The 18,446-nt window shown below is 46.5% G+C and overlaps 1 protein-coding gene across 2 annotated transcripts in view; it reads left to right on the plus strand.

Moving 5' to 3' along the window:
* LOC119957451 (histone acetyltransferase KAT6B-like) overlaps positions 1–18,446 on the plus strand; it is a 179,328-nt gene that overhangs the window by 93,955 nt on the left and 66,927 nt on the right. Inside the window, exons 6-7 of one of the 2 annotated variants that reach the window (XM_038785526.1) lie at positions 2,202–2,334; positions 14,035–14,897. In XM_038785526.1, coding sequence (XP_038641454.1) covers positions 2,202–2,334; positions 14,035–14,897 — 996 coding nt within the window. The remainder of the gene's footprint in view (positions 1–2,201; positions 2,335–14,034; positions 14,898–18,446) is intronic. The other variant, XM_038785527.1, reaches the window with a different exon arrangement.

Raw genomic sequence — 18,446 nt, forward strand, 5'->3', positions numbered from 1 at the left:
TTTTCTTAATTATGGGGGTCGTTTTAATGTAACTCAGGTGGGAAACCTACAAGTCAGGTAGAGAGTACGATTAGGCAGGATGTAAAACCAACATTGCACCTGATATTGAATTTCACAAGTCTAGACTTCATGACAAGTCAGCAATATGGAGTACATTGATCACTGAGAACTGCCGCAGCAATAAAATAAATGTCAGGAAGGCCTGGGCAAGCTGGATCCAAATTAGCTTTCCAGAATTAAATCACTAGGGGCATGTTGAGGTCAAGGAAAAAAAGTAGGATTTGCAAGAGCAACTGATTAAGTAAGAGGTTGGGTGAGAATATCTCACCCAACCAATTGGCAGCATGGTAGCATAGTGGTTAGCATAAATGCTTCACAGCTCCAGGGTCCCAGGTTCGATTCCCGGCTGGGTCACTGTCTGTGCGGAGTCTGCACGTCCTCCCCGTGTGTGCGTGGGTTTCCTCCGGGTGCTCCGGTTTCCTCCCACAGTCCAAAGATGTGCGGGTTAGGTGGATTGGCCATGCTAAATTGCCCGTATATTTTATTCAAGGTAAGGGCCTTCAGGTGATCAGTCAGATCCACTTCATAGAACATAGAACGATACAGCGCAGTACAGGCCCTTCGGCCCACGATGTTGCACCGACATGGGAAGTCAAAAACTAAAGGCCATCTAACCTACACTATGCCATTATCATCCATATGCTTATCCAATAAACTTTTAAATGCCCTCAATGTTGGCGAGTTCACTACTGTTGCAGGTAGGGCATTCCACGGCCTCACCACTCTTTGCGTAAAAAACCTACCTCTGACGTCTGTCCTATATCTATAACCCCTCAATTTAAGGCTATGTCCCCCTCGTGCTAGCCACCTCCATCCGCGGGAGAAGGCTCTCACCGTCCACCCTCTCTAACCCTCTGATCATTTTGAATGCCTCTATTAAGTCACCTCTTAACCTTCTTCTCTCTACCGAGAACAACCTCAAGTCCATCAGCCTTTCCTCATAAGATTTTCCCTCCATACCAGGCAACATCCTGGTAAATCTCCTCTGCACCCGTTCCAAAGCTTCCACGTCCTTCCTATAATGAGGCGGCCAGAACTGTCCGCAATACTCCAAATGCGGGCGTACCAGAGTTTTGTACAGCTGCAACATGACCTCATGGCTCCGGAACTCAATCCCTCTACCAATAAAGGCCAACACACCATAGGCCTTCTTCACAACCCTATCAACCTGGGTGGCAACTTTCAGGGATCTATGTACATGGACACCGAGATCCCTCTGCTCATCCACACTGCCAAGAATGTTACCATTAGCCAAATATTCCGCATTCCTGTTTTTCTTTCCAAAGTGAATCACCTCACACTTCTCTACATTAAACTCCATTTGCCACCTCTCAGCCCAGCTCTGCAGCTTATCTATGTCCCTCTGTAACCTGCAATATTCTTCCACACTGTCTACAACTCCACCGACTCCATCACTTCTTTATGATATGTCTTTGAATCGATTTCGATAATGACTTGATAATCCCTCTGTTGTCATATTATTTCATTATTTACCAGCTGCTCTGATTCAACGATCTTGAGGTTAGAAAATATCAGGCGGTGATTGTTAATCGGACTGAATGTCGTCACTGACTGAAAATGGCCAATTAAAGTCAGAAAAGATGAGTGATGGTCGACAGATTCTCAGATCCATAATTCTACCTCCCATCCTGAATCAGGCCATCAGTCAGAAGCTGAAAGAAATGTATTACTGCATCCCCTGGTGCACTGGTGTGTGTCCGTGAGCCAATCCACAGTCTCATATTGACATGAGGTTGATGGGAGCACCAGTGTTGATGACTTAGTCAGTGGTGTATATAATCCGGAAAAGCTTACCTGTTCCCCAAACAAACCTGAGAAAACAAACACTTGTTCAGATTAAATCTCCTCTCGTCCGAATTGGAGCTAAAGTTCATTTGACGCACAGGACTGAGATTTCACGAGAGGCTGAACTGGGATCCTGAATCCCTTTTATATCTGAAACAATCCTTCTAATATGAGATTGGACGGGAAGGAGAGCTGCTTGCAAGTAAATACTTATGGAACTTTGCTCCTGTCTTTGCCCTCCGTTAGATATTTGTAAGCATGAATTTCAGTGGATAAGAGAATATTAGCCTCTCACGGGTGAAATATGCAGTCATTTTTGTTATCTCCCCTCACAGGCATGTGGGTGTGCCAGATTTGTCGACCACGGAAAAAGGGACGGAAACTGTTACACAAGAAAGCTGTACAGATTAAACGACGCTACGCAACAGCAATAGGGCACTCGAAAAACAGATTAAAGAATAAAACAGTGTAAGTATTTGACAAAATGAATGATTGTTTGGGACTGTTTAGCCAACTGGCCTCCGATTATGGTGCCAAGGAGGAATGACATTCCAAGAATGCCAGGCCCTTCATTGCGATGGCAGAAACGTACAATTGGAGCCCGTCATGGGCAAGGTAGAAATTGCTGCTTCCTTACAACTGAGTTTGCCATCTGTGGTTGGACATGCTCCTGCAGGGTGACACCGGCAACAAAGATCTCCCGTGTACCCTGTCTGCACACCTCGGGTACGATGAGATGAGACAATATTATAATTAGTAGCTACTAAGTGTTAAAAATCCGAAGACTCAGAAAATGTTTTTCCCATTTTTTAATCCTGCGCTATTGCCTCTGATGTCCTTGCCCCCCCCCCCCTCCTGTTTCTTATTTACATCCCGCCCCTCAGTGACATCGGAAAATGTAGCAAGAGTTTCCACATATGCACTGATGAACAGCCAGTTCATCGCGACCCCCGCACTTCTGTAAATTGTCCCGCTGCTTGTCCGATGTCGTCTATTTGTGAGCAGGGATTCTCTTTAACCAAATATTGTGAAGGCAGAGGCCATTATCTTCAGTTTACATCACAAACTACGTTCCCTTGACACTGACTCAGCCCCTGCCTGCTGTGCGACGCTGAACCAGAATTTCGACAACATTGCTTATATATGTAATCCCGTGAAGAGCTTCCTATCACTTTCCTGCACTGTCACTAACACCACTGATTTGCACCTCTGCAACATTGCAACAGCTAATCTGCTGTTTATAATGGAGCTGATCATGGAGTTCCCCAGGGTTTGGTGTCAAGATCCTTGCTATTCCCAATGATATATATTTCAGTTATTCAAAATTTGTGTACAGGGCAGAACTTAAACATTTGGCAATGACGCACAATTTGGAAACATTGTGATCTGTGGGAAGGATAATGTTGAGCTTCAGAAGGACATCGGTCGGTGGAATAGGAGAGCAAGTAGTAATAGATTAGGTTCAATGCAGAGAAGGGTGAAGTGGTTCATTTTCATAGGAAGAACATAGAGAGACAATGTGAAGTAAAGGATACAATTCTAAACGGGGCGTAAGACCAGAGGTGCACATGAACCAATCATTTAATGTGGCAGGACAGATTGAGGGAGCGGTTAATAATGCTTACAAGATCCAGAACTTTACGAATAGGAGCATAGAACACAAATGCAAGGAAGTTATGTTCATCCTGACTGCATCAATGATTCAGCATTAACTGGAATATTGCACTCCGCTCTGGGCACCACATTTCAGGGCGGACGTGAAAGCATTCGATAGGGTGCAGAAAAGATTCACAAGAATGGTTCTGGGAATAGTGAACTTCCCCTCAGGGAAAGTCAATACAGTTTCAAAAACAAATCACAGGACAGAGTAAAGAACCAATCAGGAATCCGACTTGAGGTACGGCAGGTAAGTAATGGCAAAACTATAAGAAGTATATTCATTAAACCGGAAGAGAGAAATAATAAAGGGTGAATAGAGCATCGGGACAGGTTAGTGCAGGCATTGTCAAACTCAGGGGCGCGACCCGAGGGTGGGTGTCGGGAGGGTCGCGGAGCCGTCCGGCACGGCGCTCCCGATCGCGCAGATCCGCACGCAACAGCCTCAGCAGCCGGCTTTTAATAATGCCGGCTGCGAGCAGTCTTCAAAATGGCCAGGAACAGATTTTTAAAAATTCGGCTGCACTGCGCTTGCGTGCCCGACCATTGTTGCGCATGTTTAAAACTCTACGCATGTGCACCGATAATCGGGCACGCACGCGCCATGCGGCCGCATTTTTTTTATATATGATCGCAGCCTTTTTTTTCCAAGTTCGGGGGAACAAAGGGACCATTGGGGCCAAAGCGACCCAAAACCATTTCCTCCATTTTTGTCAGCAACAAACAAAGTAAGAGAAAATGGTGGGTCGCGCAGGTCGGCCGGCGTGGGCCTCAAAAGGTCGGTCGGCGTGTGTCGCGAAGATCGGCCGGCGTGGGCCTCAAAGGTCGGTCGGCGTGTGTCGCGAAGGTCGGCCGAGTTGGTCCCGAAGGTTGGCCGGTTGGTAAAATTGGGTCCCCAGAAAAAATAGTTTGAACAACACTGGGTTGGTGTGTCTGCCTGCACACGAGTTATATATACAAGTGAGTGTAAGGAATAAATTAAATGAACTGTAGGCACAAATTCAAATTGGAGACGTGGATATTACATAGAATTTACAGTGCAGAAGGAGGCCATTCGGCCCATCGAGTCTGCACCGGCTCTTGGAAAGAGCACCCTACCCAAGGTCACCACCTCCACCCTATCCCCATAACCTAGTAACCCCACCCAACACTAAGGGAAGTTTTGGACACTAAGGGCAATTTATCATGGCCAATCCACCTAACCTGCACATCTTTTGGACTGTGGGAGGAAACCGGAGCACCCGGAGGAAACCCACGCACACACGGGGAGGATGTGCAGACTCCGCACAGACAGTGACCCAAGCCGGAATTGAACCAGGGACCCTGGAGCTGTGAAGCCATTGTGCTATCCACAATGCTACCGTGCTGCCCTAAATTCGCCATTACTGAGACATGGCTGCAAGATGGTCAAAACTGGAAACTTAATATACCAGCTTAGAAAGTTTACAGAACATTAATTGAGATAGTTATTGTGTTAAGGGCTGAGATGGAGTGGAGTTCTTAAAATGTATACAGGAGAACTTTTTACCTCAGTATGCAGAGTGTCCAACAAGGAACAGTGCAGTGCTGCACCTAATTCTGGGGAATGAAGCCAGCCAGTGGTTGATGTGTTGGTGGGGGAGCATTTTGGTGATAGCGATCACAACATGGTACATGGTTAGCTTGTTATGGACAAAGATATGGGGAAGTTGCAAAAAAAAAAAAAGGTTTTGGATTGGGGGAGAGTAGATTTTCGTAAAATATGGCAGGATCTGGCTAAGTAAGATTGGAAAGAGTTACTTGTGGGTAAATCTACAGAAGAGCAATGGGCGGCTTCAAAAACGAAATGCGGAGGGTCCAGGCCAAATGTATTCCTTCCAGGGTAAGAGGAAGGAGTAACAAGCCCAGAGAACCATGGATGACCAGAGACATTCAAGATACGAAGAGAAGGAGAAGAGAGGCTTTTAGCAAGTACAAGGGGAGCAAATCCAACAGAGGCATGAGTGGAGTACAGAAGGGCTGGATGGAGCTTAAGAAAGCACCAGGGTAGCATGGTGGTTAGCATAAATGCTTCACAGCTCCAGGGTCCCAGGTTCGATTCCCGGCTGGGTCACTGTCTGTGTGGAGTCTGCACGTCCTCCCCCTGTGTGCGTGGGTTTCCTCCGGGTGCTCCGGTTTCCTCCCACAGTCCAAAGATGTGCGGGTTAGGTGGATTGGCCATGATAAATTGCCCGTAGTGTCCTAATAAAAGTAAGGTTAAGGGGGGGGTTGTTGGGTTACGGGTATAGGGTGGATACGTGGGTTGAGTAGGGTGATCATGGCTCGGCACAGCATTGAGGGCCGAAGGGCCTGTTCTGTGCTGTACAGTTCTATGTTCTTTGTTCTAAAGCAGATTAGGAGGGCAAAGAGGGAATATGAAAAATCACTGGCTGGTAAAAGTAGGGTAAATCCAAAGACATTCTATAAGGATATCAATGCGAAGAGGTTAACCAGGGGAAAAGGAAGGGCCCATTAGGGAATACGGGAGAAACCTGTGGGTGGAGCCAGAGGACATTGGGAGGGTTTTGAATGAATACTTCACATTTGTCTTCACCCAAGAGAATGAGAAGGTAGATATGGAACTCGCGGAGAGGGACTGAGAGATTCTTGAGCAAATTGACATCAAGTGACAAGGAATTGGAGGTGTTGGCAGGCTTAAAAGTGGACAAATATCCAGGTCCAGGTGAATTGTGTCCGAGGCTGTCATGGGAAGCGAGGGAAGAGATTGCAGGGCCTCTGGGGGATGTGATAGAGGACAGGAGAACAGCTAATGTGGTCCCACTGTTTCAGAAGGGTTATAGAGATAAGCCAGGCAACTACAGACCAGTGAGTCTCACATCAGTGGGAGGGAAACTATTGGAGGAAATTCTGAAAGAGAGAATCTGTCTCCACTTGGAGAGGCAAGGCTTGATCAGGAATAGTCGGCACGGCTTTGTCAGAGGGAGGTCATGCCTCACAAATTTGATTGAATTTTTAGAGTATTTGACCAGGTGTGTAGATGAGGGTAGTGCAGTTGATTTAGTTCACATGGATTTCAGCAAAGCCTTAGCAAGGTTCCACATGGGATTCCTATAACAAAGGCAAATGCACATGGGATACAGGGGAACTTGATAAGGTGGGTTCAAAATTGGCTTAGCTGTAGGAGACAGAAGGTGATTACAGATGGTTGCTTTAGTGACTGGAAGCCAGTGTCCAATGCTGGGTTCCCGAGTATTTGTCATTTATATAAATTATATAGATGACTTTGTGGGGTTAGGGTCAGTAGGTTTGCGGGTGACACAAAGATTGGCCAGGTGGTTAACAGTGAGTTTTGAGTGTCTTGAGTCACAGGAAGATACAGACAGGATGGTAAAATGGGCCGTTGGCCGCCAGCAGGATCTCCCCATTGGCCGCCAGCAGGACCTCCCCATTGGCCGCCAGCAGGACCTCCCCATTGGCCGCCAGCAGGATCTCCCCATTGGCCGCCAGCAGGATCTCCCCATTGGCCACCAGCAGGATCTCCCCATTGGCCGCCAGCAGGATCTCCCCATTGGCCGCCAGCAGGATCTCCCCATTGGCCGCCAGCAGGATCTCCCCATTGGCCGCCAGCAGGATTTCCCCATTGGCCGCCAGCAGGATCTCCCCATTGGCCGCCAGCAGGATCTCCCCATTGGCCGCCAGCAGGATCTCCCCATTGGCCGCCAGCAGGATCTCCCCATTGGCCGCCAGCAGGATCTCCCCATTGGCCGCCAGCAGGATCTCCCCATTGGCCACCAGCAGGATCTCCCGGTCCTACCGAAGTCAGTGGTGAGATTGCGTTGCCCACCCAACCTGACAACAAAAAAGGGAGATAGAGAATAAACAAGGAATTACAGAGCGCTTAGCCTAACACCTGTGGTGGGGAATTTGCTGGAGTCTACAATCAAGGATAAGGTAGCACCTGAAACTTTTCAGGTAATCGGGGAGAGCAGGGTGATTTGAGGGCGGGTTGGTCATGCTCGACAAACCTCATTGAATCGTTTGCAGAGGTGACTTGTTGTCAGGGAATGTCTATGGATGTTGCTGATATGGACTTCCAGAAAGCAGTTGATAAATTCCCACGTAAGACTCCCTCTAGCAAGATGTGACTAGCGATGTCCCACAGGGATGTGTGTTAAGGCCTCAATTGTTCGTATTCATAAGAACATAAGAACTAGGAGCAGGAGTCGGCCATCTGGCCCCTCGAGCCTGCTCCGCCGTTCAGTGAGATCATGGCTGATCTTTTGTGGACACAGCTCCACTTTCCGGTCCGAACACCATAACCCTTTATTCTTCAAAAAACTATCTTTATCTTGAAAACATTTGATGAAGCAGCCTCAACTACTTCACTGGGCAAATAATTCACAACCCTTTGGGTGAAGAAGTTCCTCCTAAACTTAGTCCTAAATCTACTTCCCCTTATTTTGAGGCTATACCCCCTAGTTCTACTTTCACCCGCCAGTCATAGATCATAGAATTTACAGTGCAGAAGGAGGCCATTCGGCCCATCGAGTCTGTAGTGGCTCTTGGAAAGAGCACCCTACCCAAGGTCAACACCTCCACCCTATCCCCAAAACCCAGTAACCCCACCCAACACTAAGCGCAATTTTGGACATTAAGGGCAATATATCATGGCCAATCCACCTAACCTGCACATCTTTGGACTGTGCGAGGAAACCGGAGCACCCGGAGGAAACCCACACACACATGGGGAGGATGTGCAGACTCCGCACACACAGCGACCCAAGCCGGAATCGAACCTGGGACCCTGGAGCTGTGAAGCAATTGTGCTATCCACAATGCTACCTGCTGCCCAGTGGAAACAACCTGCCCGCATATATCCTATCTATTCCCTTCATAATTTTATATGTTTCTATAAGATCCCCCCGCATCCTTCTAATTTCCAATGAGTACTGTCCCAGTCTACTCAACCTCTCCTCGTAATCCAACCCCCTCAACTCTGGGATTAACCTCGTGAATCTCCTCTGCACACCGTCCAGCGCCAGTACGTCCTTTCTCAGGTAAGGAGACCAAAACTGAACACAATACTCCAGGTGTGGCCTCACTAACACCTTATACAATTGCAGCATAACCTCCCTAGTCTTAAACTCCATTCCTCTAGCAATGAAGGACAAAATTCCATTTGCCGCCTTAATCACCTGTTGCACCTGTAAACCAATTTCTTGCGACTCATGTACCAGCACACCCAGGTCTCTCTGCACAGAGGCATGTTTTAATATTTTATCATTTAAATAAGAATCCCTTTTGCTGTTATTCCTAACCATTTAGATAATGGCGCAGAACCCCCCACAATTAACATCCTGGGGATTACCATTGATCAGAAGCTGAAGCTGAAGCCACATTAACACTGTAGCAAGCAGGGCAGGTCAAAGGTTAGGAATCCTACAGCGAGTAACTCACCTGGTTCCCTCCAAGTCACTCAACTAACTTGGAAATACATTGCCGTTCCTTCTCTATCGCTGGGGCCACATCCAGAACTCCCTCCCTAACAGCACAGTGGGTGTACCTGCACCTGAAAGACTGCAGCAGTTCAAGAAGGCAACTGGCCACCACCTTCTGAAGGGCAGCTAGGGATGGGCACTAAATGCTGGCCTAACCAGCCATGCCCACATCCCGGAAATGAATTTTTAAAAAGTGATATATTCAAATTGTCGGCAGCATAAAATCACAAAGGGATATTGACAGACGAGGTGAATGGACGTAACTGTGGCAGGTGGTTTTCAATCTCAGCAAGGGTGAGGTTATCAATTTTGGACCAAGTAGGATAGATCAGGGTACTCTCTCGATGGTATGAAGCTAAATTGAGTGGCTCTTCAAAGACATCTGGGGTTCAGAGGCATCGATCTTCAAAATGCCATGAACACGTGCAGAAAACAAGGCGGCGAATGGAATGCTGGCCTTGATACCGAGAGGACTGGAGTACAAGGACGCAGAGGTTATGCTGCAGTGTTACAAAACCCTAGTTAGTCCCCACTTGGGCCTTGGAGGGAGTGCAACTTAGATTTACAAGAATGATACTTGGTCTTCAGGGATTCAGCTATGAGGCGATATTATCCAAATTCAGCCTGACTTCTCGAGAACTTAGATGGTTAAGGGGTAATTTGATCAAAGTCTTCAAGGGGAGCTGAAGATAAACTGTTTCCACTGGTCAGAGATTCCAGAACGAGGGGGCTTAGTTTAAAAATTAATGCCAGACCATTGAGGAGAGGTGTTAGGGTTCTTCATTCAAAGGATGGTAGAGGTTTCAAACTCACTGTTAAGAAGGGAAATTGATGCCAGATCAATTGATGATTTTTAAATCTTGAGATCACGGTGTGGGCCAACGGCAGGTATATGGAGTTAGGTCACAGATCAGCCACGATCTCATTGAATGGCGGAGCTGGCTCGAGGGGCTGAATGGCCTACTCCTGTTCCAAAGTTTAGACTATTCCCTCGGAGAAGAGAAGGTTGAGAGGAGATTTGACAGAGGTGTACAAAATCATGAGTTTGGACAAGAGTGGGGAAGAATCGAGAGTCAGAGGACACAGATTTAATAATTAAGAAAGGAGCAATGGAGACATGACAACATTTTAACGCAGTGTGTTCAGGATCTGGGATGAACTGCCTGTGAATGTGGTGGAGATGGGTTCAATCACTGAAAGAGAAGGATGTAAAAGGTGATTGTGAATCCTTCAACAGGCCGAATGTCCTGTGCTGGAACTATTCTGTGATTGTCGAAAACTATCATGCAGGCTTTCCTCATCTTTGGACTTGACTATTCCAGTGCCCCCTTGGTGACTGATCTTGGTCTTCTCCTCAACTTTGAGGCCATTCAAAAGTCTGCTGCCTTCAAGTTACTCACGTTAAATCCCTCTCACCATCGCCTCCGTGCTCGTTGTTGTACTTTTTGCTCCCACTTACTTAATGCCTCAATTTTACAATCCACACTCTTTCTCTTCCAATTCTCGCCCCTCAACCATCTCCGATTTTAATTGCTCCACTGGCGGATGTGCTTTCAGCTATACTTGTCCTAAATTTGGAATTGAAGGAACTTCAAATCCACCTGTTTGACTCAGCTTTTGGTCATTTGGCCTAATATCTCCTCCTGTGGTTCAGTCAAAGTTTATTTGTGACTTGTCAAGCACCGTACAACGTTTTATTATGTCGAAGCCATAACACAATGCAAGCTGTTGATGAAGCAGTTGAACAGCATCGGACAAAATGCACAGGTTGGAACTTGAGGTTCAACAAGAAGTTAACAAACTACTTTTGGCCTTGTACTTTCTTACATAGATCCGGTTAGGAATGGCGTCATTTCCATTTTGTTTGCAGGCGACAGTGATGACTTGGAGCTGGTGATACTGGTACCTGCAATTTGAGAGTTTGCTGCAAGAGTGAATTTGCTTTGCTGAAGTTGAAGCAAATTGAATCAGGAAGTGTACGTTACAAAACATTGTGTTGTATGAAGTGTTGCTGCGATATCTATTTAGAATCAGCAATTTCCCCTCAGCAGTGTGGTAGACCCTGATTTTACAGGTGCTGGGCAGAGGTTTAGACACAAATCAACATTGATGGTGCATCTGGCTTGGTCCTCATTCTGTCTTTACCATTTCCATTCTCAGACAACCTGCAAGGTACCATAGCCTTTCAGGCATCTTGCCTCTCAGAATGCTTTGTTGCCCTTGCTGCACATGTTTCTTGAACCTCCAACCCTCTTCTCCAACTTTGTTTAGGGCACCTTTAACTAACTTTATCAACTGTTCAATCCCACACACTCTTCTCAACCTCGCCCTAGCCCTGCATCTTACAATTTTCAGATACATCGCTCAATCTCCTGCATTTATTGTACAAACTGTTATATTCCCGAGCAGATTTGTTTAATCGGGTAAGCAAAAAGCTTGATAGCTGATTTTACTTCATCATTCAGTGCCAAGCTCAGGAATCCTGCCCTTGTTGTCGGTTGATTGATTTGATTTGGTTTATTGTCACGTGTACCGAGGTACAGTGAAAAGTATTGTTCTGTGTGCAGTCCAATCATGGAATCTACAGTGCAGAAGGAGGCCATTCGGCCCATCAAGTCTGCAGCAGCCTTGGAAAGAGCACCCTACTTAAGCCCACGCCTCCACCTTATCCCCGTAAACCAGTAACTCCACCTAACCTTTTTTGGACACTAAGGCCAATCCACATAACCCGCACATCCTTGGACTGTGGGAGGAAACCGGAGCACCCGGAGGAAACCCACGCAGACACGGGAAGAATATGCAAACTCCACACATATAGTCACCTGAGGTCAGAATTGAACCCTGGTCCCTGGAGCTGTGAGGCAACAGTGCTAAACACCCTGCGCAATACTCCTTTATACTCCTGTTTATTGAGACGTGTTGCAGTTTTACCAATGGAGCATTTGCGTAAACTATACAAATGAACTGAGACCATTCAACCACGCCCCTTGGTCCAATTTGTTGGCTTCTAATACTTGGGTTCCTCACAATAAACCCCTTCTGAAATATTGATTGCATCCCACTTGGTGTGTGATAGCTAGCACCACAGAACAGCCCCTCCCAAACCATTTGCAGTAGTATTTCACACTATTCAGACCAGCTGTCCTCATCAGCCCTCAGATTGCCCAATTTGTTTGAAGAGAAAAAGAACGAAACGTCATGTCAGGAATGTTACCCGACAATAAATGAAATGCATTTATCCTGGCAATGAGAGGCTGCATGATACTGACGGAAGGTGAAGAGCAAAGCACCATCTATCCAGCTCCTGGGTTGTACCATTAGAATCGCCATATTTATTAGAGCACTTCTGTCTATTCCTCTGGTTACTCTTAAAGATATGGTTACCCTTTAAAATACTCAACAAAAATGTGATGCGTGTTCACGGAAGCCCTTCAGTGCAGAAGGAGGCCATTCAGCCCATCGGGTCTGCAGTAAACCCTCCAACAGAGCACTCTACCGAGACCCACTCCCCCGCCCTATCCTGTCATCATACGCATTGATCATGGTTAATATGCCTAACCTGGACATCTTTGGACCATGGGAGGAAACTGCAGCACCCGGTGGAAACCCACGCAGACACTGGGAGAAGGTACCCAAGGCCGGAATCGAACCCAGGTCCCTGGCGCTGTGAGACAGGTGCCAACCACAGTGGTATTAACCAGCAGGTGGTGTCGTGGAGCTACTGAGAAACCTATGTAGAAAACAGAGGCCGGGGAAGGCCCTGAGAGCCTTCTCTGCCCATCATTATGATCATGGTTGGTCATCAGGTTCAATATCCTGATACTGTCTCTCCCCCCGCGCTCCCCCCTTTCCCCCCTCCCAATATCCCTCGATCCCTTTAGCCCCAAGAGGCAAATTAATTCCTTCCTGAAACTACACAACATTTTGGCCTCAACTACTTTCTGTGGTTGTGAGTTCCACCGATTCATCTCTCTGGGTGAAGAAATTTCTCCTCACCTCAGTCCTAAAAGGTTTGCCCCTTATCCTCAAACTATGACATCTACTTCTGGACTCCCCCACCATCGGGAACATTCATTCTGAATCTACCCTGTCCAATCCTGTTAGAATTTTGTAAGTTTCTATGAGATCCCCTCTCACTCTTCTAAACTCCAATGAATGTAATCCTCACCGACTTAGTCTCTCCTCATATGACAGTCCCGCCATCCCAGGAAACAGCCTGGTAAACCTTCGCTGCCCTCCCACCATAGCAAGAACATCCTTCCTCAGATAAGGACCCCAAAACTGCACACAATACTCCAGGCGTGGCCGCACCAATGCCCCATACAATTGCAATAAAACATCTCTATTCCTATACTCAAATCCTCTCGCTAAGAAGGCTGATAACATTTCGCATATTTACTGCCTGCTGTACCTGCACGCTTACTTTCAGCGACTGATGCACGAGGACACCAAGGTCTCGCCGAGTATCCATTTCTCTCAATTTACACCCATTCAAATAATAATCTGCCTTCCTGTTTTTGCTGCCGAAGCAGATAACTTCACATTTATCCACATTATGCAGCATCTACCCCGCATGTACCCACTCACTCAGCCTGTGCAAATCCCGCTGAAGCATCTCTGCATCCTCACAGCTCACCCTCCTTTGTATCATCTGCAAATTTGGAAATAATACATTTCGTCCTTCGTCCAATTCATTAATATACAATGTGAACAGTTGGGGTCCGAGCACAGCTCCCACTAGTCACTCCTGCCAATCACAAAAAGACTCATTTATTCCAACTTTTTGAATCCTGTTTGCTAACCAGTTTTCTATCCATCTCCAGACACTACCCGTAATCCCATGCACTTCAACTTTACATAGTAATCTTCACCATATCTTCACCACTTTTGTGCAGGTATTTGTGAATTATAAATTGATTCCGGGTTTTATTTGGCTTACTGGCGGGATGACCTGCATTTTATAAAAGTGTTTCGTGCAGTCAGGGAAGATGCTCTTTGAATAACAGAACACGGATGCTGTTTTCTCTTTCCACAGATCAAAAGGATCCCAGCCATTTGACAAAGGGAGACAAAGTCCTGGTCGGGGACGCAAACGCAAAATTTCAGCAATCCCCTCATCGAAATCGGGACGGTTGGATGGACTGAGCACTTCGAACTCGCGCACCACCAAATCTTCCCGGCTGAAAATGAACAAGAAAACCAAAGGGCTCATTGATGGCCTTAGCAAATTCTTCACCCCTTCACCTGATGGCCGCAAGCCACGGGGTGAACTCCTGGACTTAGCTGAGCAATACAGGCTCAAGAAAAAGGGGCCACGAAAATCAAGCACTTCTGACAGCAGCACATGGCCCACAGGTACTGCACTGACCTCATTAATCCCTGCATGCCCAGTATCACCTGAAGTTTCTTTCCCAGCACTCGGGTGCCACACTAGTAACATCAAACCATCTTCTTGTACTAGCCCTCTTGATAACTGCAGTAAGCAGACATTCACTGGCCAGTTAACTATGTGCAGAATGCCTAGGTTAAGAAAGGAACCAGTTGACTCTCCTCCCTCTCTTTATCCCCCCAAACTCTCTGACGAAGCAGATGCTGAGTTAACTCCTCCTTGCCTTACACCTTGCGAACCTTGCCTTGCTTCCATTGATAACACTGTTCGCCCAAGCAATTGGACCACTAGCATGAAAAACAGTTGCCCTTTGCAAATCTCACCGTTCCTCCGACTGAGTACATCTGTAGAAACGGCGGCTAAACTTCACTCTCATTACTTCCTGCCGTTTTCTGTGAGAGAGAAACCAATAAGGGGCAGCCGGTGTAAAATGAGACATGGAAAGACGATCCTTTGGCACAGGAAGGGGACCGTGGAATTAGAAAGGAGTAAAAGTGCCGAGGACAAGGGTAAGAAGTCAATGCCATGCCATTATGCATCGCTAGCACTAGAAATTGGCTTTTCATTGCGCTTTTTCTGGGGTGCTTCAGGTAGTCGCTGTTGTCTTTCCGAAGGGGGGAGGGCTTGGGGCTTATGCCATGAAGGTAGCTCAGCACCGTCTCATTTCAGCAACTAAAATAGAAACCAAAAGCACGCAGCAGGTCCATCAGAATTTGAAAGAGTAAAGGCAGATTTATCATTTTGTCGAGACCCTTCTTCACAACCGTTGTCAAATACTGACAGATCTGCTGTTGTTTCCGATCTGAATTTCAGACTGCCCTTCATGTAACCATTGCACCCATTAAATTGACTCGTCTTTCAAGCACTTTTTGGGAAGGGCGTGGGTTTGCAACACCAAGTGTCTGGCCGCATGACTTGCCACCACTGGACTGGAAATGAGAAGTGGCATAAAAAATATTTGAAGAGACCTGCGGAAGTGACTCTGCTGCTGGGCGTCCCTTTCATGGCATGAGGGGGATATTGATTAAGATTGGAAAATATTCCCAAGGTAGAGTTGGCCGATTGAAATCTGGTCACATGCAGATTGATCAGGCCAGGTCACTTGCAGAGTATTTTCTGTATTGCATAGAATTGCATCTAGTCGCCTCTTGCTTTTTTATTCAAAGCATTTCAGCTGATTAGGATTTGTAGGATTAGGAATAAATCTGACCTTTCCGACACCTTTCTATCATGTGTGAGACAAGTCGAACTTTAAACAGGAGCGCAAGAAATAGGAGCAGTAGGCCATTTGCCAAACACCTCCCCAAGCCCGCTGTGCCATTCAGTGAGCTCAAAACCAATCTCCTCCCTCAGATACCTTCCCACACACTCCCCATAAGCCTCGGTTCACTCAGCAACCAAAAAATACACAATGAATGAGGGCAATCCGCTGGAGTAGCGAATTCCCAAGGTTCACATCCCTTTTATGTCAATAAATTATTCTTCATCTTGGTCCTGAAAGGCTGCCCTCCTATCCTGAGCAGGTTCCTACAGGTCCTGACTCTCCAGCCAGACAAAATGTCCTCTAAGCATCTATCTTGTCAAGCCCTGGGAAAAAATGTCTATATTTCAATGAGATTTACCTCTTGGGAATATAGGCTTTGGCTTTTCAGGCCAGAAATGAGCTGTACCCACTGCCATTGTGATCTGACCAAGACCCTGCACAATTGAAGTAAGACGTCTTTCGGTGTATATGCCATTTTGTTTGTAATGAAGGACAACATGCTATTTTTTTCCCTAATTAGTTGCTACACCTGCAGGTTAACTTACTCTGACTTGCGTTCAAGGACACCCAGATCCCTTTGAATACAAATTTTACAGTCTCACAAGTATTCTGTTTTCCTATTTTCTCCTCCCAAATTGATTCATTTCAGAATTTTCCACGTTATGTTCCAGCTGCAAAATTCTTGCCCGCTGACTTTGATCAGTTCTTCACCAGTTTCCCCACATAGTGTGAGAAAGTATCGTGAACAAACTTTAATACATTTCACTCCATTCCCTCAACTTAAGTCATGGCTGCTTTCCCCTTTGAGGGAGAAAGCCGACTGGTGGTGATTTAACCTGAAGGTCAGCACACCTCAGGCGAGGGGCAAGGTTGACAAGACGAGGCCGACACGGGTAACCCTCAGTCGGTACAAGGATTGAACCCTCGCTGTTGGCTCTGCTCTGCCTCATGAACTGGCAACTGAGCAAAACCGGCCTCCCAACATGGATGTTGGTAGTAACTCACTGAGGCATGTACCTGTTCTTTGAGTAGTCCACTTGAGGAGGTTGCTCAACTGAGAATGATCATTGCCCACCACACAATCTACGATAATACATTTCTCCCAATTCCATGAGCCCACTTCTAAGCCAGAGCCTCTGTGTGAATACTTTCGAAAAATCCCAATTTAAAACCTTGTTTCAGCAGTAACTCTTACTCCATATAAAATGCTGATACTCTGAATCCCTCTTCAGGAATTAATTAGCCTTGCCCCACTGCACAGTGCTGGATCCAAAACAGCTCGTTCCTTTGCTGAGAACTAAGAAACTGACCCAGAAAACAATCTTGATTGCGTCCCATGAACTCATCCTCCGCATGATTACTGAAAATGATGTTTGTCGAGTTGATGAACGTTCTTCCGAAGGACTGTGTTTACCCCTCGCTAAATGCCCATCTTTCCTATTCCATCTTCTCTGACCCTGTAACTGCTGTTCAGAGATGTATAAACCACCCCCGTGCATTTCTGCCTTATTTCCTCGTTCCACCCAAACTGATTCTATTCTCAATTTGTTCAAGCTCAGATTTTTTTTCTCCCTTATTATCTTTATCTCATCCTTAATTATCAGGGCATCTCCTCTTTTTCCATTTTGCCGTCCTTTTTAAAAAACCTTGGGATATTTATTTCCCAACCCTGGTCACTCTGCAAACTTGTCTCCATTTATTCCTGTCTGTCCTATTCATCTGTTTGGTTCTGAAGGTTTTGCGCCTACAAATATAGTGTCTTTAACTTGAATTATTTTCCATTTTTCCCCAATGTCATCCATGTCACAAATACCCCATTCCCTTTCTTCCAATTTCTGTCTCTTATTCACCCATTCTGCATATTTTTTACCCAAATTACTATTTTGCTCTTATTGATTTTGAATTTACTACCGAACCCCTTCATGTATTGAAAATCGCAGTTCTTCTTGGACTAACCCTTGCCTTTGGGTGGGTCTTCCCCAGTGGAACAGCCCCCTGTTCCATCGGTGCTCATGCGAAATGAATCAAGATTCCTGCCTCCCACACTACTGTTTTTCAGCCTTGCATTTAACCTGTTGCTCTGTTTGACTTCAATGAATCGGGGTAACAATTCCCCCAGCGTCCGAGGCTGGCGCACCCACGTGCGAGGCGGGCGCGCCAGCGTTTGAGGCTGGTGCACCAGCTTGTGAGGCTGGCGCGCCAGCGTGTGAGGCAGGCGCGCCAGTGTTTGAGGCTGGCGCACCAGCGTGTGAGGCGGGCACGCCAGCGTTTGAGGCTATTATGGTTTGCTGTTTTTTGGTTCGATGTAGGAACCTCCATTTCGAAGGGAAAGTACTGAACTGAGCAAGAGCAGAACAATCCTCACAACTAACTGAGTGCTTCATTGTCACTTTCGTCTTTGGTTATGTACCCATCAGAGTCTTTAATTTCAGCTGTTACCGCCTTCTGCTGTGTCTCTTGTTGCCTTTAATATTTGCTGCCTTGCTTGCTGACATTTTTTCTACTTTACATTGACTGTATTGGGCTGTTCTTTTTCTTTCTTCAGTGATCCAGGCTTCTGTCATGTCAGTGTGTTAATATTCTTTGTCATCCTTATCAGTGGTGAGTTCCTGATCTTAGCTCTCCAGTACGAAGGGTACACCAAACAGAGCTGTGAGGTGCTTTTCCAGTGAAAGGGAAATGGGAAGGCACATGTACTCAGAGTCTCGGACTGCCTGACCTCACTCTGTCAGCTGAAAAATGGTGGTGGACCATCGAAAAGAGGCGGCTTCCACCCGACCCTCGGCCTGCGTGC

Source organism: Scyliorhinus canicula, chromosome 26 (genome assembly GCF_902713615.1).
Source record: "Scyliorhinus canicula chromosome 26, sScyCan1.1, whole genome shotgun sequence".
Classification (NCBI taxonomy): Eukaryota; Metazoa; Chordata; class Chondrichthyes; order Carcharhiniformes; family Scyliorhinidae; genus Scyliorhinus; species Scyliorhinus canicula.